This window comes from Python bivittatus, unplaced genomic scaffold, assembly GCF_059951505.1.
Source record: "Python bivittatus isolate LINGU-HERP-01145 unplaced genomic scaffold, Pbiv_v1 ctg000590_np1212, whole genome shotgun sequence".
Lineage (NCBI taxonomy): Eukaryota > Metazoa > Chordata > Lepidosauria > Squamata > Pythonidae > Python > Python bivittatus.
In genome coordinates this window covers 24,985,677-25,009,769 of record NW_028277086.1, presented here as the reverse complement: position 1 = coordinate 25,009,769, position 24,093 = coordinate 24,985,677, and the positions used below count along the sequence as shown (strand labels likewise).

At 37.8% G+C, this 24,093-nt stretch overlaps 1 protein-coding gene across 3 annotated transcripts in view; it reads right to left on the bottom strand.

The window, feature by feature from the left end:
- RUNX1T1 (RUNX1 partner transcriptional co-repressor 1) overlaps positions 1 to 17,618 on the bottom strand; it is a 164,668-nt gene extending 147,050 nt beyond the window's left edge. Inside the window, exon 1 of one of the 3 annotated variants that reach the window (XM_088149143.1) lies at positions 16,897 to 17,618. Coding sequence is in view for 1 of the 3 variants with exons in the window: in XM_088149141.1 (XP_088005267.1) it covers positions 16,897 to 16,924 (28 nt within the window). In the remaining 2 variants the exon portion in view is untranslated. The remainder of the gene's footprint in view (positions 1 to 16,896) is intronic. The other 2 variants (XM_088149140.1, XM_088149141.1) reach the window with 2 other exon arrangements.
- Between the last annotated feature and the right edge of the window lie 6,475 nt (positions 17,619 to 24,093).

Sequence of the window (24,093 nt, the reverse complement as noted above, 5' to 3'; positions counted from 1 at the left end):
GCCTAGCTTGTCATTCTACCCATTTAGCACACAATCCTATGCAAATATCCTCAGAAGTAATCCCCACTGAGTTAACTGTATCTTACCCACCCCCACTATAATTATTGTACTAAGTTTCAAGGTTAGTCCTTCAACTCCTGTTCTGCTGTACTGTACTATGGTATAATAGAAAGTGTAGCTCTGAAATTATTAATAGATAATGATCAGAACACACTGAATGTAGGTAATACAGATTACACCAGCACCTTAAGATTCTGATACTGTATTCCATATTTGAAAATAAAAGATAGATTTGAATCTGCGAACACCTCCAGTCAGAGACACTGGAGATATTGCTAAGTTTGCTATGAACAATGATTCAGCATCCATGAGCAATTAGAACATGAACCATCACACTTCCAGTTGATCATCTGGTTTGGAGAACAGCCAACTTCACTCAACCACTACCAGTGGTAATTTAAAGAACAAAACTGAGAATAAACTATATATAACAACACAAGGGGATTATAACATTTCAAATGGGTTAGGGATACTTCTAAAAGAAAAAAGGGTCTCTCTTGCCTCTAGGTATGAATTAATATTTATAAGTACAAAGAAAAAGCCAAACTTACAAAGAACAGCTACTGCAAAACTTAGCAAATCATTCCACAGCTTGGAGAGTCTGCAAAAAAAATTATCCTCAAGTTCATACAAAGAGACAGTTTTTCAATGGCTTGTATCCAAAGTTAAAGTAGCAGAATCAGTACAGAAGATGAGATTCTACCTCTAGCACTTGTACAAACCGTACTAGAACAATTTGCTCATCTAATTAAGCCAAATGAGTTGAGAAATCTGTGAAATAACTTGAGCAAATAAAATCAAAGTACTGATAAAGAAGAGCCTCAACTTCTGTACTATTCTAGACAGATGAAAATGGGATTCCAAAAAGCAAAACAAACAAGATAAAAACACTAGATGCACTTAGTTATTCAACTAAGTTAGTTGAATTTTGGTCCCACTGAAAGATATGGCTAACCAAAGGTCAGGTTAATCATGCTGTAAATCTCAATCCAAATCAATATATTGTAGTTATTACAATTAATTGGTTAAACTAGTCTATTTTTCATTAAAGAAGGCCCATTTTGTTATGTGTTTCTTCATAATTATTATGGTGGAAGGAAGGGAGGAAAGATGGATGGATGGATGGATGGATGGATGGATGGATGGATGGATGGATGGATGGATGCTTTTAGCAAAACTGCCAATGTAGCACAAAGGAAAAGCTGTGGATTTTTAAACTTTGGACAACATCTCCCAGCTAGGTCTGCCACTTTTAAGAGATGGAAAAAAATAATCAACATAGGTATTTTGCACGTAATCATTTTGTATTTGCTTACATATCTAAAATTGCTCATTGCCTGGTACTTATACCCTAAGCAGTCAGGCAGTTGACAAACCATCATGTTCCAATCATGCTGATTTAATACTTGCCAAGAAGAAACTCTAATAAAAAAAACCTCTTTACACAATGAACTAAAATAAGTGATTCATCTTTAAACGTAAAAAGGAAAATAAATTACATGTTACAAATAGATCAGAATTGTGTATCACACTATGAAAACTCTCTATAAACACTTCTTTTCACTTTTTTCTTTCATCTCTCTTATCTAATGTCATAGATGAGGGACAGTCCCTAGAGAACAAAGAGAAGACAGAATCAATTATATCCAGAGTCCGGTTTCTTCAGAATGAAGGCATCTGTTCCATGCCAGTGACTTCCACATAGAAGAAAAACATAACTTTGAAGGCATCTGTGTTCATGGTTGACGGTCACAGATCTTAGGGACTTCTGTAACTGCCCAGCTGCAAACATTATTTGCCTATTGCTACCACCACTGCAGCTGATCTCATTCTCTCTCTCTCTCTGTCTCTCTCTCTGTCTCTCTGTCTCTCTCTCTCTCTCACACACACACACACACAGAATTTAGAAAAGAAAGTGTAGCTATGCAGAATTGTCATCAGCTGCCTAAACTCTTATTCCTCTTACTTGGGATTCTACAATCACACTAATGACATGGATGAATTAGGATTTCTCCTTATTCATCCAAGTCTCTCACCCACCTCTCAGTGAGTAACCCACAAACAGAATCCATAAGCATCACTGTTGTTGTCGTCGTCGTCATCATCATCATCATCATCATCAGTAATAGAAGTATTATTACTATTACCCCAAGTATTTTGCTTGTGTTGCTCCTCTCCTTCAGATTCCACAGGGTTCTCAACTTCAAAAAGCCCACAGACGTACACATAAATAATGTGTATAGGAACAGAAGGTGTACAGATAAAACATAACCTCCAAGACCGACGAACTTATGTATGCATAATACCCTATTCTCACATAAAAGTTCATCACTTGAGAACAGCCCCTATATAGGAAGCCAACCTATACAAAGCCAGACTGTCTAACTAATCTTATTTATTCTCCTTGGCAGTGGGCCTCCAGGATCATAAACTCCCCAAGGTTTCCTATTCCAATCCCATTTTATCCTGGGCCATCCTGTAAAGTGATAATGATTTTAAATGTATATTCTTCTTTTATGTTTGTATAAACACTCATGCTTATTACAAGTGCAATATGCCCCAATTCTGTTTATTATAGAATAGGAGCACCTCAAAACACACAAAGGAGCATTGATTGTCCCAAGGGGAAGGAAAGTTATTGAACCTTAGCTCATAAATGCAATGGTGAAACTATGACAACTAACATCTGCCAATATGTATGCAATATCTGCTTCCCCTTATAATTAGGAAAACATATTGGAGAAGAAAACTTTAGAAACATTGTTCATTGACAGGTGATAAATAATTCCAAACAGGCTGATTTTGCTACCTTGAATACTGCTTTAAGATCCATGTTACATTTTCACACAAAGAAAACAAAATTAAGAGAATGACAATCTCTTAACAATAGTTTTGAAATATATGTTGTGGGAACAGTATTAGGGATGAGGAAGAAATTACTTTGATTCATATGTTAATACAAACCATACTCATTCATGCTTCCACAAACTAATATGCAAATCTGAATGAAATTATTCTATGGTTTTCATACTTTGTGATGGAGTTCCCCATCAAAAAAGTATATAAATGCATATGCTAGGGTAAACAGCACAAAAATGTGTAACATAAGAGAACTGCATGTGAATATTGTACATATTTTCAAGTGCCTTTTTATAGTAAAAATCAGAACTGTTGTACAAAGGGAATGGGAAAAAAGTTAGATGAAAAATGCAAACATTATAGAAATAGATCTGTTCAGCCCTAAATGCTACTGCCATAGGTAATGCTGTACTGTTTAGTTCATGGGTTAATCTACTAACAATGCCATTGTATGTATATTTAATCTATAATAAGTCCCACTTACTCCTAAATTACTGTATATGTTATTACTGTCCTCTACTCATTATACAACTACTGTTTCACTAGTCAATTTTAATGAATGCAATATATTTAAGAGATTATGGAAGAGGGAAGAACAGAGAAATAGACTAGCCTTTTAATTGGACATATGCTTTTTGACCTGACAACTGTGTGTATCTGATAAGTACTTATGTCACTCACTGATTTTTCAAGTCGGCTTTGTACGGTATACTTAAAAACCTGATAAAATCAGGCTGGAGTGATAGACACCAGGTGATAGTTAAGCATCTTTTCAGTCATGAACTAGTCTTCCCTCAAAGAATACAAGCCTGCAGTCCAAAGGTAGAATCCTTACTCTATTATTGAATCTGCAGATGCATTTGCCTTTTAAGTTTTTCTGCAATATTTTTGCACTTTCCCCCCCAGCAACAGCACTAATTTATGTTTAAAGAACAAATCCACAATCTGGCACCATTGTTCGTAAATGTCTGGCAATGTTATCAAATTTCTGGCAGCGGAGAGACTTAATCGCTTTAACAAACAATCCTACCTGGAAGTCCCTTTAAGAATGCTTTCTTAATCTACTATAGCATTCTTCCCAAATTTCCTTTGCAGAAGTATTGTTAAATGCTTCTCCTGTAACATTCTAATTATCTCATATAGGAACAAACATTTTATCTCTTGCTGTACATTGGTCCATATAGTAATTCTATCGTCTCAGTTCTTTGGAATGGCATCATTCCACAGCCAGTACAGTCTTCAGTCAAAGCCTGTCTGAGAAGATGCTTTTAATCAGTTCATTAAATTGCATTTTCTCAGGCCCTCAAGCAAAGATCTTTCTTGCTATGCTACTTTGTGTTTTTAACTGGTTTATTTTAAACGTATCATCTGTGCTTTCCATGTATACCACGGTGTACCCCTCTTGGACACAGACCTTTCACCATGTAGGATATCTAACAATATTTAATTTGTTATTAAATTATTGTTCTGGGGAAAAACCGATACTTAGTTGGTGTATTAAAGCAGATATACAAGATATGGGTTTTTAAAAAAATGTTGAACTATTGAGGAAAAGAAGCATGGCAAGTGTCAAAATGAAAATCTTGATGCAACCTTAAGTTGTATGTATTAACACAACATGTCGTGATGAAATGATGAAAGAGTAGTTTGCTTCCTGCTGCTCTTAGGCCAATCAGGAAATGTTACACCGAAAACAGAACATCAGCCAGACAGTCCATTGTGGAAAGTCTTTTGACCCAGCGAATTGAAACATGACATTTGAACTACCACCTAGGGAGGTGACTGTGCGGTCATCATCAGTCAGGCAAGCAATGTAGCCTATAGCTCTTCAGATAAAGTGAATCACAAAGGGAAACTGGTTGGTGGTAATGACTGGTACTTATGCAAATTGCATATTAACATCCAGCCAGGCAGATATTGAAGCTTCCTATAGCCATCGAGGTAACTATAGGTTCTTGTATAACTGATGTGGGCTGTGAAACTACTTTCTCAGATGGTGGTTAACATTCCTGTTTCTAAAATGTGATGAAGAATGACCTGTGCTAACCGATGCTAACCAATAATTTAAAATTACAACAACAGTCCAGTCTCCTTGTTACTACTGGAGGAACAAACTCACTCCACTAGGTGGAGTCTTGCCTATAATGGCAATTAGTTCAAGAACTGCTTTGTAAGGTACGCATCTTTTCTTTCAGATGTTCTCTTTTATTTTATAACAATCCATCCACATTACTGAGGAGGTCCTAAGAAAAGTAAAGGCTCTCCCAGACTTTCCCTTCACTGGTGGATTATTCCACTAAAATAATTAACCCAGTTATTTATTCAACTGAGCTTCCGATTTTATATTATTTTTAGCAGGTCAGTGGTTGCATTTATAATATTACCATAAATCCGAAGAAAAATGTGTATTTAAAATTACTTCAAAACATGGGTATACATTTCAATTATGAAAATCTCCTGGCATACTAACCTCTTTTTTCATGACTAATTACCTGATCTTGAATATCACTTAGCATTTTTTCCTTCATCGGTTTAAAATAAAAATAAAACATCTGATTTCACAAATGCCTAGCTCTTTCCCTTGCCTATTCTACACTTTTTATCACCCACTTGCTTTTTAAAATTTGTGTCCTGTGCATTCCATAAAACTTGATTAACAACATTACTGAAGAGGATTTTTAATGAATACACTCAAGCATAATTTAACCATTTTATTTAAATATGGAAAAAGTTGCTCTGAAAGCCCTATTAACTAAAATACCCTTGATTACCTTAAAATTTTGATTTGCTGGTATAATAAGAAACAGACTACACTGTATTACTCTGCAGAGTGGGAAAATAGTAGAAAATGAATAAAGGTCACATTATAATAAATACTAGATTTTAACCTAAGATATTATTGTAAGGCTCATTTCAAAACTACTTTTTTCCAAAATTAACATCTGCTAAACAATGTACTAATGTTTACTTATGAAAACACATTTTTTATTTCTCATCACCATGATAAATTCCTAGCTGCATAACACTATTTTTCCTGCTCCTGATAAAAGTGCTAATAAACAAAAATGCACATTAAGCTAGAATCAGTTTTTCAGAACCAATTTTTCCCCCAAATAACCCACTCACATTAACAAAAGATTGCAGTGGCTTGCAAATTATAGGGTGTTATTTTTAGTGGAAGTAGTTCAATATTCATATTGGAACAGATGTAGCAGTTTAACAAAACAGCTCTTCAAATCCTACACAAATTGAAAGCAGGAAAACTGATTGCATTTTCTCTTATCACTTTCCTTTTCTGAATTGACACTTATGGCCTTCTGAAAATTTACACGTGGCTTTCATCTCAGCAGCACCTGCTGATCAAACGGAAACCTAAAATTTTCATGAAAATAGTATGAAGGATTCATTTTCTCTACACCATTTCAGAGGAACATCAGGAGTTCACTTCATGGCCACAACTGTTGTATTATTACAATACTATCTGAATTCATGCTATATTTTCATTGAGGTTTTTTTAAAAAATGAGTTAAATCATTGGTGATTCTTGTCATATTAGCTCTTTGTCTGCTTTAAATTAATTTCCATCTCCATGCTTACCTAGCATTGATGAGTTTTATTGTACTACCAGTTCCATTTTATAAAGTATCTCAAAGAATTTGAGATAATAAAGGTTTTAATATGTTTCACATCTAATATGTCTTCAAAATACATCAGTACATGCAGACAATCACTTGATCCAAGGTGACAGCAAAAAAAAAGACAATTGTATCAGAAACTGATCCAGTGCACATTCCCAGAGAAAGAAATGGTATTTAAATTGTACCATTTACTTCTCATACAACCTATGAATCCAGTGGAATTCTGGATTCTGAAGGATTAATAGATTTGGACACAGTTGCCAACCAATTCTCACAGAAAAATTTTAAGCATCTGCTCCCCAACATAACATGAGAAATGCAAAGACAAAGATACTATAATTTCCTGCGCTAATTAAAGAAGTTCCTAAGATCTGCTCTATGTAATGGATAGAGATCTAAACCTTTCCAAGTGTCCTGCACTTAGCCATTACTATTCTGCTTCAATGATAAGGTGACTTGAAGGCAGACACAACATACAGTAATATATGTGGCACTCCTGCCTTCTGGTTTGTGAACTTGTGTTCCATCATGCTTACTGAGGCAGTCGTAAACCTGAAATGTCAATATATTCAGTCAATGCAAGTAAAGTAATGGGACTCTATTGTCTCATCCTATTGATCTTCTGTTGTCAACATGGATACATGACTTCCCGCCCCTTTCACTTTAAACAGATTTTAATTAGGCTTGCAGCTATTGGATGTTTCTTTAGCTAGCTATGCATACACCTGACCAAGCACTGTAGCAAAAGGGTTAATCCCTCCAAGTTAAGACATATTTATTTGATTTCTAAGGAGCTTATTTACAAACAACCGTTCTCTGGGCTGACTTATGGTTCATTTCGTTTTTTAGTTTAATTGTTTTAACAGAAAGTTTTAAAAATATTAATTAAAAATTCATCATGTTTTTCTCAGTTAATAGATTTCTCTTGTTTTTTCCAGTTTTGAAGAATTCTGAGCACTGTATCATTAAAAAAAAATCTTACACAGGAAGATCTGTGTCATCCCAACTAAAACCAGACCAAGATTGTAACATTAAACACAAATATTCTTTCTTTAAATTGCATGATCAGTCTTTTGACAGAAATTATTCACACATCCAGGTATAAAATATAAATCAGAAATCCTATGAGGCCGCAATAGTTAAGAATTGTTACAAAAGAGTAAACCCTCTTGAGCTGTCTAAACATTGGGTCTGCCTTCTTATTTTGCACGCTTATTCATTCTGAAGCCCGTTATAGCAGACCTTGCATGGAGGAACTTTAGTAAAGATGAGGAGAGTTCAGCAGAAGTAGACCACCTCAAACTCTTGAAAAGAATCTACCAAAATTATCAGAACCCCCTTCCTGCCAAATTTAGCACAGAAAGCAGCTTCTTTTCCCCATTCTCACTTAATAAAAGGGTGAAACATGTTATTATGGCATTCATTTTTAATTCCCATCTCAGGCTTTAAAATCCAGTCAATCTACCGGTCCTCACCCACCCACCCACCCACCCACCCACCCACCCAAAAAGCCAGAGTTTCTTTATCATGTTCTTTAAAAAAAAAAAAAATCCTAAATCCAATCAGGCTGACCAATTAAACAAAACAGAGTGGAGTGAGGAAAGGTAGGGAGAATAATCCCACCTTTGCAAGTCCAGTTGAATAACTGAGCTGGGGGGGTGAGCAGGGCCAGCAGGGTCTCCATCACACCTCTCCCCAACGCACACACATACACAGGTAGATAGATCCCTCTTCTCCTCTCACTCCAGGCTAATCTTTAAATGTAAATTCTCCACCAGCTAAGAGGAGAGGCAAGATAAGAGGTTACATCTTCACTTGGAGCCTGTTATCGACTTTAGCATCATTTAGAGAAAAAGGAGAGGGCTGTTGCAGAAGAGCGAGAAGCAGAAGCGGTGCTCCCTCCCTCCCTCCCTCCCTCCCTCTGCTTGAAGATTACCTTCTGGCTGAGGAGCACACGGGCAGGAACCGAGACAGCAGCGCAGCGAGGGCTTTGTATTCATTAAACACACATTGCAGCTTATCTGAAGTAAAAGCCTTGTCAGGATGGCACATTGTGTGTGAGAGAAAGGGGGGGTGCAGGGGGGGAGAGAGAGAGGCAATGTGCATCAGGGTGATTACAATATCAGCCTGATCCAGATGGAGGCAGGAAAAATAAACAGAGGGGGAGAGAAAGGCATTGGCCTATGACTGAGAGGGGCAACTCCGCCTGGAAGTAGAAAGACCAACTTTGATACACACACACACACACACACACACACCTGCTAAGAAAGCAGACCTGCAAGCAGTTTCCAGGTCTCCATATTTTTCCCCCTTAAGTTAACATTTACTTCATAAGCATCTATCTTTTTTTCCCCTTTCTCTCTCTGAGAGAGGCAATGCTTTTTCTCAGCTAGGTGTCATGCCCCAGAAGATATGAAGTAAAAAATGGATGCAAAGGCAAATTGATTTACTATATTTATAGTCTGAGTTTCCTCAAGGGAATTTAGGGTGGTGTGCATCACTCTTCTATGGACTGTGTTTTATCCTCACAACAATTCTGTGATGCTGCATTGGCTCAAGGCGGTGAGTGGTCCAAGGCAACCCTATTTTTCATAACGGCATGGGGAATTGAACCTGGTATCAAACACCCAACAGTGGACAATCCAGGCTCTTCCAGAGTTTTGGACGATAAAACCATCTAATTTGAAAGCATTATGGTCATTGTAGTCCAATCTTATGAACCACATCAAGTTATCTGCCCCAGGGTTAGAAATTAAGTTTAGGAAAGTTGACATTCAAATCTTCATTCACTTCCCCATAGCATATTAACTCTGTTTCTCTTACCACTGAATAACAATTTAATTTTCCTTTTCCAGATATTAACATTAATTTGTGTCAGTCACCTGCCTGTTTCATGGAGTACTTGCTCTTTCCCCGCTATGTTTAATTTTTCAAAATGCACAATATCACACTATAATGGGCCACCAATCAAGGCTGAGTGAAATATACTTGCAATCTGGAAGTTTTAGTTGCCTTCCTTCAGTGTACAGCTAGCAAAAATGTGTTCTTGTTTGATGAAGAAATCTGACAAAATGGAGTTCTTTACTAGAATATGCTATGCTGAAAAATCCAATCAAGGTAATAAATTTTATGTACTGGGTTCATTTTAATTTGCCCATAAAAAACTTACCTTAGAATCAAAGATGATGTTTATTATTTATCATCATTATTTGAAAACATTTGCTACAACACAGTTAATTATGCCAGCAATTTCTTTCGGATCTGAGAATCACCTTTGGTCCCAGATAACATGACTTCTATTTTTTTTATACTGTGCATTCATTTTTTTTTCTTTTGCATCTTTCCTCCCCCACCACTCTCTCTCCAATCTCTTCCCCCTAAAAACAATTACAGAAGGAGGAACAAAAAAGGTGGTGATGCCATCAGTATGACCTACCTTAAATTAGGATCTGAACAATGTGTCCTAATCTGCTAAACTGACAGCCCAATGAGCCATGCATTCCATCTAAAAGTAATTAATTGGCTTCAACATGTTAATAAATGAAATACACAATCTATAATCTCTTCCCTGAGCTGCGAACTAAGAAGGTTTCCCTTTCTTTTAATTTATGTGACATATGCAACAGAGTAATCTAATCTGATAAATTAGGAAGTCATATTGAATTCAGTCTTTGACCATTTGTGGATTTCTTCTTTCAGTATCTAATATGCTTATGAAACATAAGAGAGACATATTTCTAATCCACTGCTTTCCAATGGCAAACCCAATGTTTATTTTTTTAAAAAAATCTGTACTGTGCAAGTTGTTATTCTTTCTCCACACAGGAGTACTGAAGTGACAAATTAGATGGTTGGAGATTGAGACCTCTCCTGACTGATTTAAAAAACTGAAATAGAGTTTCTGGATGAAATTAGAATAAACTCAAGTAGAAAGAAAATACTGTATATCAGATAGACTAATGAACCAACAAGATCAAGTGCTTTTAATTATTTGTCATAATAACTAAGTGGTGCATCTCTATTCTGAAGAAGCATACTTCTGGATACCAAATGTAGTCAAATAGAAGCAAATGTCTTTCCCCAATTTTTTGTCCCAGCTTGCATCTGTTTGCCATAACCAAGCAGGGCATGTAAGCCTAGAATGATGTTTGACCTGATCCACAAGGCACTTCTCAACAAGTAGAAATGAACTATCATTGCCATAATGTGATGGTTAATTTATTTTGGAATAACTGCAGGTCAACAGCAAAGGAAAAGACAGATACTCTATTATCCCATCCAAAATCATTTTTAGCACAGGGACCTCTTTTCCACCAAAGTATAAGTGGAAGATAAAAGGCCAAGCCAAAATCTAACTTGACAGGAGAAATTTATTTATGTGGAAACTGTATCACTATAATGAAATAATATGCAAAGGAGATTTATCATAAACCCTCGACTAAAATAAGAATAAGAATAATAAGAATAATAAGAATAATAAGAATCAACACTGACTTGATGGCACATAATCGATCAAACTAATAATGTAAATTTTTCATGATATCATTGAGACACAGCACATGGTATTCTTCTTTCCTATAAGGTTTACACTTACAACATTTACTTCTATATAAACATTCTTAAGAAACAATTCTATCAGCTTGATCATCAATATAATTTATTAGAACCAAGTGCCAGTGATTGCAACAAAATATTATTTTAACAAATCAGATTAATATAGGAAAAGGAAAAACTGGACAATTGTTTCTGATATTTCTAAATGTACACTGTGAAAAAATAACAAATTATATTGGTTTAAATTGGCATGCAGTTTTTTTTCACATATTTGAAAGATACAACATTTTCACATCTTGTTACCCCTTTCTCTTAATACTCATGTTTTGGGCTACCAGATTCAAGAAAAATCAGATACGCATTCAAATAAAATCAGAAGCGTACTCAGCGCAAATAGATCATTTCTGGTAATAGCAATTTTATATGTAGGATCATATAAGGTGAAATCCATAGATGGTTAGTCTGCAATCCTATGGAGTAAGCTCTATGAAATGCCATGGCTGGGTTCACATACTCCATATGTGGGTTTGATTTTGGTTTAGCATATTATGATTTGTAAACCCTGGCTTAGTGAATTATGTATATCCAGATACTTGCAATTTATTCAAGAAATCAGATTAAGCTGATCATGGCTTAACAAAATTGCCTGAATCCAGTCAGTCAGACTTAATTTCAAGTCAATATTCATAGCACTGGTCTGCTGGTTTGAAAGCAATCTGAACTTTACTCTATACTACACTATAGAAAAAATAAGCACTGGTTGTACAGTCGTTATGTGGAAAACAGTAGATTTGGCCCCAGGTCTGTAGCACATCTTCCAACAAAGGATTCTATCCAACTATTTAGTTCAAAATTCCTTGTATTTATTTTCCAGATCTGCTCACACATTGTCCTTATAAGGTATCTCATTTTTTGTTTAAAAAAAATTATCACTTTCCATTACTTTTCTTTAAAAAGGAAGCAATATATGTGATACACTTGATGGCCAGAGTGAAAATGTGCAAGAGATGAACCATTCATAATCAAAGCTGTCTAAAAGTCCAAGCTTGGGGCTACAAATCTTAATTTCAACTGATTCTCTCTTAATAATGGGTTACTTTCTTATAAATCAAAAAGGTCTATCCGCCTTAGGCAGAGAGGCTTTTTTAGCTGTTTAATGCTTCAAAAATCTAACATATCTTTTCTTGCATTGAATATGTGAATTCTAGTGTGCAATAATGTGAGAATACCGACATATGACCATTATGCCATAATACCTCATTGCTCAGCTCGTCATTACCTCACTTGTAATTCTTATGTTAATTATGGCCATAATTACTATAAGCAGATGTGGTAGAAATTCCTAAGATCTTTTTATGGCACAATATATATTTTTATTCCTCTAAGGTTAGTGGTCATGTGCATCAACATAAGGTCAAACAGAATGCATAGAAAATACATACTTGGAAGAGGAATTGTAATATTTTATTCCATTTTAGTGAAGAATTCTTGTCGGCTATCCTGAATATCTTGCATTAAAATAAGCAATGTTATTATTTGCTCCTAAGATGCATACTTAATGTAAATCTAGCATCCCCTTCTCATCCACCTCTGATGCCTGGTACAAGTCCATGGCAACCACACAGCATTTAGCTTCTTTCAAAATTAGTGCTGTCCTCTGTATAATATAATTAAATTTCACTGCAAGGAAGCATCTCAAGTTTCATTTCTTTGCTTTACCACTTCTCAGTCTTTAATTAGCGTGAACATGCAGGTGACCCTTCTCTTACACAAATGGGTTCTAGAAATAGGGCAAAAGTAGCTCTTTCTGTTTAGACAACATACACAACCCTGCTCGGTTCTTATCACTCACAATTACCTCCATTATACTGAGGCAATGCTTACTTTAATAAAACATTCACTGCTCTTCAAACATCATCTGAGAACTTTCTTATCAGAGGAAGGTGAAAAAAAATAATGAAGATGGTAGTTGATGCATTTCAGATTAAGCTAATAAATTCTAAATCAAAATCTCTCTTTACATAATCATTAATCTTTTAACCATTCATACTTGTAAATACTGGCCTTATTCACTGCTACTTTTATTCCCCTATAAACTCAAACAAAAGCAAGCTTGAATTAGAATATAATCATTCTATTAAAAAAAAAAACAAATGCTGTATTTAACAATGTATGAATTCATGTGAAAAAGTAATTATGCCATGTATTTGAACGCTTTTGTCTACCCAGATCATTCAGTGCTCAGCATGTTAAAAGGAATGCGGAGATTTAAAAAATTTCACACTGGAGCCCATTCTTCCATGAAAGATGGGCCATTTACATTCTAATAATAATATTCCTTTTTATGTGATAGTAAAACTCCTATAACTATCATTTTCCAACTCAGGGCTCAGAGAAAAAGACCATTTTTAAAACTTATTCTAGGCAGAGCCAATTCATAAGAAATCACCTTTGCCCAACCACAGATGATTATTTTATTTCTGTTGAGTAGTTCCAAATTTAACTTGATGGGGGCACTGGAAAATATTTGTTTGGGGGGAAAAAAGAGAGATTCATACGGCCACAGTGATTACCCATCATCAATCCTTTGGAATTATCTAATATTTTAATAGCAACGGGACTGCAGCAAACAAAGTTGAAGTATGAACAAACACCCATTGCAAGAGTGCTTCCCTCTCTGTCTTCAATGGAAGCTGCTCTCAGAATGCCTGCTAAGAAATGCTCCACAGAACCTCAGTGGTTTTTCTTTCAGTGACTGTCAGCTGAACTCCATTTCAAAACAGTGAGAAATAGGAGTTGACAGAGAAGAATTCCTTAAGCTTGCTGGCCATTGACCACTGCTTCAGGTGCCGTGAGCTTCCTACTCCCCCTTTCTATGCAACAAGCAGTACTTTTCAGCATAAGATATGATGTGTAGCAGAAGCATTCGGGATGACACACTGATGCAAACAAAGGTATACATGTGGTCCTTTACTGGAGGGTCACCAGCACTAGCTTAACAATGGGAATGGGTAAAATGCTATTTCAAAAACAAAACAGGGATCCCTGAAATGATGGGTGTCTTTGAAGAAAAGCAAGTTGAACAGCAGCAGATACTAGAATGAAATATCATTAACTACATTCCACTGCAAAACAGAATGTTACTTGTCTATTAGTTCATTCATGAGATTTTGAAACGAAAGTATTTCTCATTACTATGTGAATGAAGGTTGGATTTCCCATTCAGCTGATGCTATGGGCTTTCTAAACGATAAACTATATTTACAGTATTACATTGTTCTATACTGGAGAGTTAGAAAGGGAGATGTAGAATCAACCAAGCTGATTCAACATGCACAATGAAATTTGATATACCGTCTTGAAAAGTTTCATAGCAATACTTTAAAGAAAGTACTCGTGAATACAATGACATTTAATCATTGGTGAGACTTGAAGAAGCCACCCATCTCCTGTCACTAATTTAATGACTGGATATTGACATATGCTTCTGAGTAAATAATATTCAGATTGGGTTTCTAGAAAGATTCTTTAGAAAGCAATTCTTTCTTTAAAAAATTTGTAGTTATAGAATATCATGTCAGTCAGCTTTATTTAGGAAGTAATCCCAGAATTATTTGAATTAGTCTTTCCAGCTTCTCTCAAAAAAGCAACATCATTATCAATTATGATATAGCCATTATAAACTAGTACCATAAGAGCATCATCCATGCCATACCTATTTATTCTCTACAATCTATCTAGTCAGTAATTAACTGAAATAAAAACTAAGTAGAAGTCCATCAGATCAGCATGAGGAGCACCTTTCTCAGAAAACAATGTCATCTGATTTTTAAAAAGGTGCCAATTTATGGAGCTTTTGAAGTACATTATGCTATCAACACAAATATTCAAGTGATGAAATTCTGAAATTGCTATTAAGGTATTTTGTCAACACTAAGAAGGCTAGTTTTTTGTTTATTTAAAAACTATGCACTCATTAAACAATCAAAACAGATTAAAATTTATCTAGAACTGAAAGAAAAAAAACTGATTTGGTCAGCAACTCAGACCACCATCAGGGGATAAATCAATTTTCAGCAGCTGCAGACAGCCATTTAAGTCTGGGACCTGAACAGATTAATTAAGAGAAGCAATGTTAAAAGTTAAAGGGGTCAGAGTTACATTAAGTACATGAATTTTTGCATTCCAAGACTCAGAAGTCATCCATCAAAGAGGTGGGCCAGATTATAATGCTTCTTAGGAATGCCCCCTTTTGTGTAAAATGCAGTGTAAAATCTATAGTGAATCTAAGGCTGCATCTTTATGCATTTACCTAGAAGTAAGCCCTGCTCAGTGCAATGGGACTTGTTTCCAAGTAACATACATACAACTGCACTACCCCACCACCATTTCCACATGTGCTGTCAAAGAAAAAGAAGTTCAGAGATATAATTCAACTTGTGATAGTCACATATTTAAGTGCATATTTGGTCCAAGGATAAATAATACTCTACTTTCCTATCTAAATAATACAACGAGAACTTGGCTCATATGTGCTAATTTAAATCCAAAATAGTTTGACAGAGGAGATTCCCTGACCAACCTCTCCTAACAGTGAAACAGTAAAGTGAATAAAACTTCAGACCAGTGAAAATGGTTAGTGATCAGTTGTATGTCCTCTGTGACTTTTGAATTGTGTTGATTTGAAGAAAACATATCAGTGATTCCTAAGCTAAGGCTATAATTCTATCCTAAACACACTTACCTGGAAGAACCACTGAACTCAGTGACTCTTACTTCTAAGTAAACAAGCTTATTGAGGAGCATGTAATACATTTACAAAACTGCATCCTGTTTTAGACTCCTTCATAAATCCAATCCCTCTGAAAGGAATTTAATTAGAACTTTCAATTTCCAGGGTTTTTTTTTAAGTTAATACACAGTTTTGTGCATTTCTCCTTACATATATCGATACCTACTGCAGCAACACGTATAAAAGTTAGGAAGATTTAGGATTTTTCGGATTTGAAAAAGCAATGCCTAGCGTGTCTTACCTGAAATGCATTTCTGCAAAAAAGCAAGTCAGGGATGCCTTTTCATATCACTTCTACATTGTTTTCGCTGTAGAAAGTGCCTGACATGTATCTATCCTGATGTTTGCCTATATGAAAGCCACCACTACGGGTGTTTAAATATTACAAGCACTTTTGCATCGTACGAAGTCGTACTCAGCAAGGAACAACTTCCCACGGGGAGACCACATTTATAGGGAAGAGATCAGTTTTATGGCTTTGAAGTTGACCCTCCCCCCTCTCCTAACTGCACGGCTATGATTATTCGGCGTTCAACGAAATCATTCCGTACATGCTCAGAGGCGCTGCTGTACTTCTTCCCCGGGAAAAGAGAAGGGGGGGGGGGAACCGGGTCTACTTCCTACTAGCTCTAATTTTGGACGAGGCACGCCGCGCGCCGCCTCGGATCTAGAGGACAGGCGGAACCTAGGAGGGCTAAAACTTTTCGCTCCTGCGCTGGGGCGCTTTGAGAAACGCGTCGATCGGGCCAAAAAGCAGAACCGACGCTGCTGCGACCCAACCCTCTGCGGGCTCAGGAAAGCCTCCATCCGAGAGGCGTCGAGGCTGCCGCTAGAGCCCGCCTAGCTGAGACTGCAGCGCGGGGGAGAGAATCAGGATTCCCTGCCTGCCCCCACAAGCCAGTCCTCAGCGCGGCTCCAGGATCCAGCAGCGCGGCTCCCTCCTATCGCCACATGTTTTGCCGGGGATGGGGCGGCGGCGGCGGCGATACTTACACCGAAAAGGACTGGAGACTCCAACCATTCGCCACAGGCCGAGAGCTGAAAATAAAAAGTTCCCGTCCTTCTTGGCGGAGGTCCGACAGCCCCAGGCCGGCTGGCGGAGAAAGGCGAGCCAGGAAGAGGGGAGCGCAACCTCGCTTCCTTTCTTCTTTTCCCCCCCACCAAGCCGGAGGAGCCCCGTTCACACGACCGCGCACTCAAGTCCAAACGCCGGGAAGGGGGGCGGGAAACAAACACAAAGCCAAAAGTCCAGCTGTCCTTCCTCCGGCGCGCGCAGGTTTGGCTTGGCTGCGGGAGCTTTACTGGAGGGGCCGCGCCGAGAGCCAGGAGCGATCGCACCTGGTTTGCAGAATCATCCCCGGCGCAAGAAGGGGGGAAGCGCGCCACGAGTCGGCAGGGACCGCCCGGAGATCCTCTTTGCGGGCCAAGGCGAGCTGAAGTCCCAGCCGCAGTCGCTCGTCCGGCTGTCAGTGGTGAGGCGCCCGTTGCTGCCTCTCTCGAAGGCGGCGAGTCATAGATCGGCGGGCTCCCCTCGCGCCCGACCGCCTTGGGCAAGCCGCTCCATGCAATGGCTGCGCAGACCCGCCCTGCAGGAGCGTCTCCGCCGCTTGTTTGTTTGTCTCCGCGTGTGCGCGCGTGTACGGGTGGGTGGGTGGCTGGGTGGGTGCGCCTGGGTCTCTCCCCCCTCCTCCTCCTCCTCTTCTACAGCCACCTCTAAAGTCAAGCAGCCGACTGCAAGCAGCTGGCCTGGCTCAGCTACCCAGGTGCAGAAGGGAGGGCTTAAAGCAGTGGGAGGTGATAGAGTTAGAAGACATCTGTGTCGGGAGGAAAGAGAAAAACCGGGGCGGGGGGGGGGGTCAAGTATATGTTAACTATCCTCGGGTCCTTTTCCTCTTGGGCGGCAGGGCTGCCTTCGTTTTCCTGTCTTTTCCCGCCTCCTCCCCCCCTCCCTTTTATATAGTGGACGTGCCACTTGCTCCCAAGCGAAGCCGCTCCCCGCGGCTGCTTCCTTTAAAACTCCAGACCGCCCTCGAGTAACCCAAGACAAACACTTTCTCCAGCCATCTGGAGAGCTGTTAGCTTCCCCTGCCTGTATCTCGTCACTTTCGGAAGAGACAGCCGGGCTAGAAAGCAAGCCACTCGGAGATCTCTTCTCGCCAACTCTCTGATGGGGAGCCTGACTGTTCACGTTCAAGGCTAGCTGGGAGAAAACCACCCTCGGTTTCTTTCGGGCGTGCTCTCCTTTCCTCCTTTCCTTCCTTTTTTCCGTTTTGCAATTTGTCTGTTTTCTGGATTACTCTTATTTTAAAAAAAAAAAGTTAAAAAAACATAAAAACATAATTTCCCCCCGACGGGGTAAGGGAGCTTTTCTTAGTTTCACACTTGCTAGATGAGATGATTGCTCAAACATTCAGAGGCCCTCTCTTTAGCAAATGTGAATGAACTTGGTTAAAGAATTCCAAACTGGAAATAAACCGTGTGATGCAAAATGCTGCTTTACCATTCCAGCTTTATTTGATTAACACTTGTTGCAATTAGCCAGTTCATTCATTGCTTCTTGAAATATGGTTGTTTAATTAGATTTTAATTGTAACTGCCTCTTTAAAAAGGGGCTCCCTGGTTTTGTGATTTGGGCAGTGGGCTTAAAATCACCCACACACTGTGTATAAAAGGATTTTTTGTTAGGTAAATTGTAGCATTAGCAGCCCAATCTGTTATGGCTAAATTGCAGCATTGGGTGTTGGTTAGAGCAGTGTTTCTCAACCTCAGCAACTTTTAAAATGTGTGGACTTCAACTCCCAGAATTCCCCAGCCAGCATGCTGGCTGGGGAATTCTGGGAATTGAAGTCCACATATCTTAAAGTAGCTGAGGTTGAGAAACAGTGGGTTAGAGAGAGCTGAGTGAGGACAAGGACTTGGGTTCAAGTTACCACTCAGCCATATAACTCAGTGAGTGATCTTCAGCTAGTCACAATATCTCACCCTACTAGGTTGTTAGGAGAGAAATGGGGAGACAAAGTAATATCCGTACTCCCTGGGTGAAGGAGGGAAATGAATGGTTTGAGTTACAGAATAATACTGTATGCATTTTGTTCATCTCCAAATGTTCACTGTCATGAAATCTGAACTTTGTCATCTGTATGACATATGGTTGTGCTCTTCACTGTGAAATCATATTCCAGCCACTTTACCAATGGGTGCTTGAACATTATACTGCTTTGAATCATAGCTATCCCCCATCTAAACTCTCTAGTTGTATTAGACTACAAATCCCATCACCCCAAGCCAAATCATCTGGAGGTTGACCATTGGCTGCCTAGAGAAGAGGTGATGCTTCACTTATTATTTTGCTGTTTGTATTCAGCCCAGTCCCCTATACAGTAGTGTTTAGACATGGAGTTTTTATGTTCCAAAATAACTTTGTCACTGTTATTATTATTATTAGTTACTGAACAGTTTTTAGGGTTAGGGTTAGGGTATAGGGATGTGTGTGTGTGTGTATATATATACATATATAAATATATGGCAGTGGCATAAAATATAGATAGAAGCAATAGCATTGCAATAACACTAGCAGCAAATATTGTTCAATAACTTTTTAATTTACTTTATATTCAAAAAGAAAATGGTGCCATTATGAGGATAAGTGTACTGTCTTAATCACCTTGTCTCATTTGGTAGGGCAACCAGAGAATGTCAGACAAGTATTATTAGTGCAGCAAGGTAAACAGGAATTGGTCCTTACGCAAAAGATACAGTGCAGCAATTTCATCTCTCCATCAATGTATTTTCTGTTAAGAGAAATAATGGAAGAAGGCCTATGGAAGTGATTGCACCCTAAAAAGCCTCTTCTGGAAATATCTGCAGACAGACTGGGAGGAACAATTTGAAGCTACTCAGTGTAATGGCTGAATGGTTCTTTTAGGCTCTTATAGCAAGGAAAAATTGATGAAGCTGGTTAGGGACCACATTCTGGAATCTGCCAAGATTATTATCAATTGAGCATTGTTTTGCAAAGAAGGTTAGATCTGATAGAAAGGGGCTCTGCCACTGAACATAAGAGAAGAGGGCAACCATTTAAGACTATATCTGTATCCTATTGTGTCTTGAGTTTATAGCATATTTTAAAGCAATCATCAATGTTTGAAATCCATTTGTGTATAGTGTGGAAGTTTGTTGTTTGTTATTGAGCAATAAGATTGAATTGGTGAAAAATATGGAGTCTCTAATGGGCAGGATATGAATCTATGACTTGTGTGCAATTACATGCTTCAGAGAGACATTATCAGTTTCCTCTGCTCTGGGGAAATCAAATGTCAGAGTTGCAGGAATATGCATATAAGATAAAAACATTTGACCAAACCAGAAATCCTAAGGAAACAGTCTTCTTCAAGGAGACAGAATCGAAACAGTTGAAGAAGCAACTGATGGGAATATGGTACATCTGAGCATTGAAGGTGAAGGTGATGAAGAAGGATGTAATGCACAGGAAAATGTATAGATAGGGCCCACTTTCACTGATAATTTTTCTGATAATCCAGGTACAGAAGGAATGGTTTGGGCAGGTCATATATAGTTGCTATTATCAGTTAAGAAAAATGGAGGGTATCTTATTTTCTTTTATCCTTAACATTTGGAGGGAGAAAAAGTATCAAGGAATCTCTACAGGATTGTGAAATAATTATAAATGTGGTCAATGGTCTCATTCTTCCTATTAGTGGAATAAGTTAAATAACTGTAGACTTAGATGATTTGAAACTGTCTCATGAATTCTTAGTGACTATGAAAATTATGTTCAGATGTTCCACTTGGAACTGATTTCTTAAAATAAATATGGTGAAATAAGTTGGAATACTCATATCTGAATGTTGATCAGACATAAATTTTCACTGAGAGAAGGCAGTTTAAATTCCAGGATGCATAATAAGGTAGTGGAAGAACTAGTTATTAGTAAAGTAACTGCTAATCATCATTGAAAAACTGGATTGGAGGGATGTGGGAAATATTGTTAGAAGCAATATACACTTTATGGACCAATGTGTTAATGCAGTGAATCTTAAACTTTGCAGTACTACAGTACCTAACATGATAAATGAATCTGTGCAACTCCCAAAATAGAAATAAGTATACCATTAAATTAAAATTTAATCTCTATATAATACAAGTCCTCAAACGTGACAGTACTGAAACCATTGGTTACGAATTTACCTAGACAAAGCCAGAGTGACTTTTGCCAGTGTTCCTGTTCTGCCTGTACAAGCTTTTCTGCCTGATCAGCTTTTTAAAAAAATGTGGCAGCCCATTTATGTCCTGCTTATGGCTCCCCAGAATTATGGCCCATTGTTTGAGAAGGCCTTGTCGTCTTAGCTATAATCATAATCCAGCCAAATTACAGTACAAGTGGTTAGTTATATAAACTGCACTAAGATACTAAGAAATTGTATTAAAAGGCATAAGCTTTTGAGATGTTTGTCCAAGCAGAACATAACACGAACCCTAACACTAACCCAAAGCTTATGCCTTTTAATAATTTTTTTTAGTCAGAAAAGGTGCTACCAGACTCCTCCTGATTTATGGTCCAACTATAAAGGTTCCATGCACCACTATTTGGAACAAAAAGGGAGTAATCATGTTTTGTGTTAACTAATCTATCTACCTTCCCCTTAGAATTGACAATACCTTTGATATGTTGGTCAATGCCTAGTAAATTTCTATTTTAGATCTAGCCAGTAGATACTGGCAAATGGGCATATATACAAACTGCATCACTGGGCAATTAATATTTGACTTCAATATGCTGCCATTTAGGTTATGCAATACCTTCAGGATATTCTGAAGGTTAATGGAAGATCTTTAGCAGAAGTTCAGATTATTTCTGCTAAAGAGCATTTTATTTTACATCTAGGTGACATTGTGATTATTGGAACAATTTCTGGGGAACATCTTGCAGAACTGCTGTATTTTAAGGTCTCAGAGCTGCACATTTAAACACCTTCAAAGTATTTTTTGGAAACAATGTATATAGGGATGGCAATTTAGCCTAGTGAATGTGAAATATATTTGTTAAGAAAGCAGCAACTAATCCTGAAAAGATTTAACATATTATAACATCTCTGATTTGAGACATTGGATGGAACTGACATACAGTGTTGAAGATCTGTTACAAAGTATTGCCTCAAATGTTAGTTCCTGATTTCAGCTAATGGAGAAAGGAGCTAATTTAGTTTCCTGCAGTGTCAAAGTGTAGGAAACACTTTGCTGTGGAGGTTCCTGGAGGCTAAATGTACAGTAATAACTGCCATAATGCAGACAAAGACACACACAGGGAGAGGACACCTTCCTTATCAAGTGTGGGAAGGGGCAGAGAATTTTCCTGGGTCACACATTCTTACGGTTCTTTCAATTTCTCACCTGCTGGGCAGACACCTGTATTAACCAATGGTGGCCTATTACTGGTCAGTAATGAAATAAACAGTCACAAGCTGTTTACCTAAACAGGACCATAAACCCCTCCAAAGCTGAATTGCAAAAGCCGGAGAATTACTGCTTGATACTTGTGACTACCTCCAAGGAGAAGTCTATCCCAAGCATTTTTGTTCCAGATCTGTCTCATGTTTGCCCAAATATGCCATCATCTAAAGAGAAAGTTTTCCTTGTTGTAGTGAATCCAAGCTGTTTTGAGTTTTCTCTGCTTTTTATTATGTCATTCAAATTCTCAGTGGAAGAACAAGGCCACCCCCCTCTCAACTCCCCCAAACCTCTGTCTGACATTCTGACTTCAGTTCAGTCCAGCAAAAGTTACGCATCATGTCTAAATTCCATAAAAAGCAATGAGATTTGGAATGGGACTGATTAACATGCAGGAGAAAGTAAGTTTAAATGGCTGCACTACATACTAATATGTGTGCATACCCCAACTTGGCTATTTCAGCTGTGATTTAAGGCTTCAGATCTGAAGGCTACCATATCTGGGCTACAAAAATTAGACAACCTCTTGCGGGCAATGAAGAGATACTTCAGATAGTTAATAGTTATGAAAATCTATTAACATTTGGGCAAGTTATATTTTTTTAAAAAGTGACATTATTTTCTTAATAATATACAGTACTTGCAAGGAGGGTTTTTTTTTTTGTAATGGCAGAACATTCACTGATGACATTGGTAATTTTAGGTTATATTATCCATTTTACCATAGTACATAGTAAAATGGTAAATTGGTGATCTGTGGGAACCAGTAATTCACCAGAGGAAATGTAGCTTCTTTGCTTTCTACACCAATATTGTTTGTAGATGGGGTGCACGGTCTGAGGCTCAAGACTGCATGTGACCTGCTCCATAATTACTTGATATAGCCCAGAGTCCCTCAAAAATTGTCATTGACTTGTATATGTGAGAATGACAGAATGAGTCAGAAAAGGAAAATTAAGCAAGCTGAATTTAATTTTAAGGAAATGTAGATTTTATCCTGCCTCCATTTACTTCTTGGCCCAATATTACCTACTTTTGGAAGTTTTTTCCTGACACGTTATTCAAAGTCATTCAAAGTGCAGACTTTGTCCTGAAAAATGTTATGCCTCTCTGGTCTGCATTAATGGGAGCAGCTGAAATGTTGGTTTCTGTTAAAAAGTCTGTCCATATTTCATTTTTGGCTACAAGATGCTACCCCAGTTAAAATGTGCATTTTAATTGAACAGCTATGTTGAGAACACTCAGGTTGCAGATTTCTCAAAGCAGCTATCTATGATCAGGTCCATTTTTAGCATCTCAAAACTCCATATTTCCAGCTGTGAAGACAGAAAAAAAAATCAAACTGGGATGTCTGGTCTCTGATGCAACTGAAAGCTCACTTTGCATCCAGCCCTGTCTACTGTTTTAAACCATAAAGCAGATGTGTGTAGGGTTTTATTTCTTCTCCCTGTACAGTTTTGAACAGAAATTTTCTTAAAGCTGGTATCCACCCAGATGATGACTTTTCCAGTACTAAATCCAGCTGCATTTCAGTTTTCCTTAGATATTTCCATAAATGTTTCAATAACTGCCGTGGGGATTTTGGCATTTCTGTTTTTCTATAATTATTCTTACATTTTCACAACATCATAATAATGATTCGGTGGCCTGTTGGATTGAGCATCAAGATATCCACTATTATACTGTTGTCCTAAAGAACCATTTTTGCCTAAGTTAATGAAC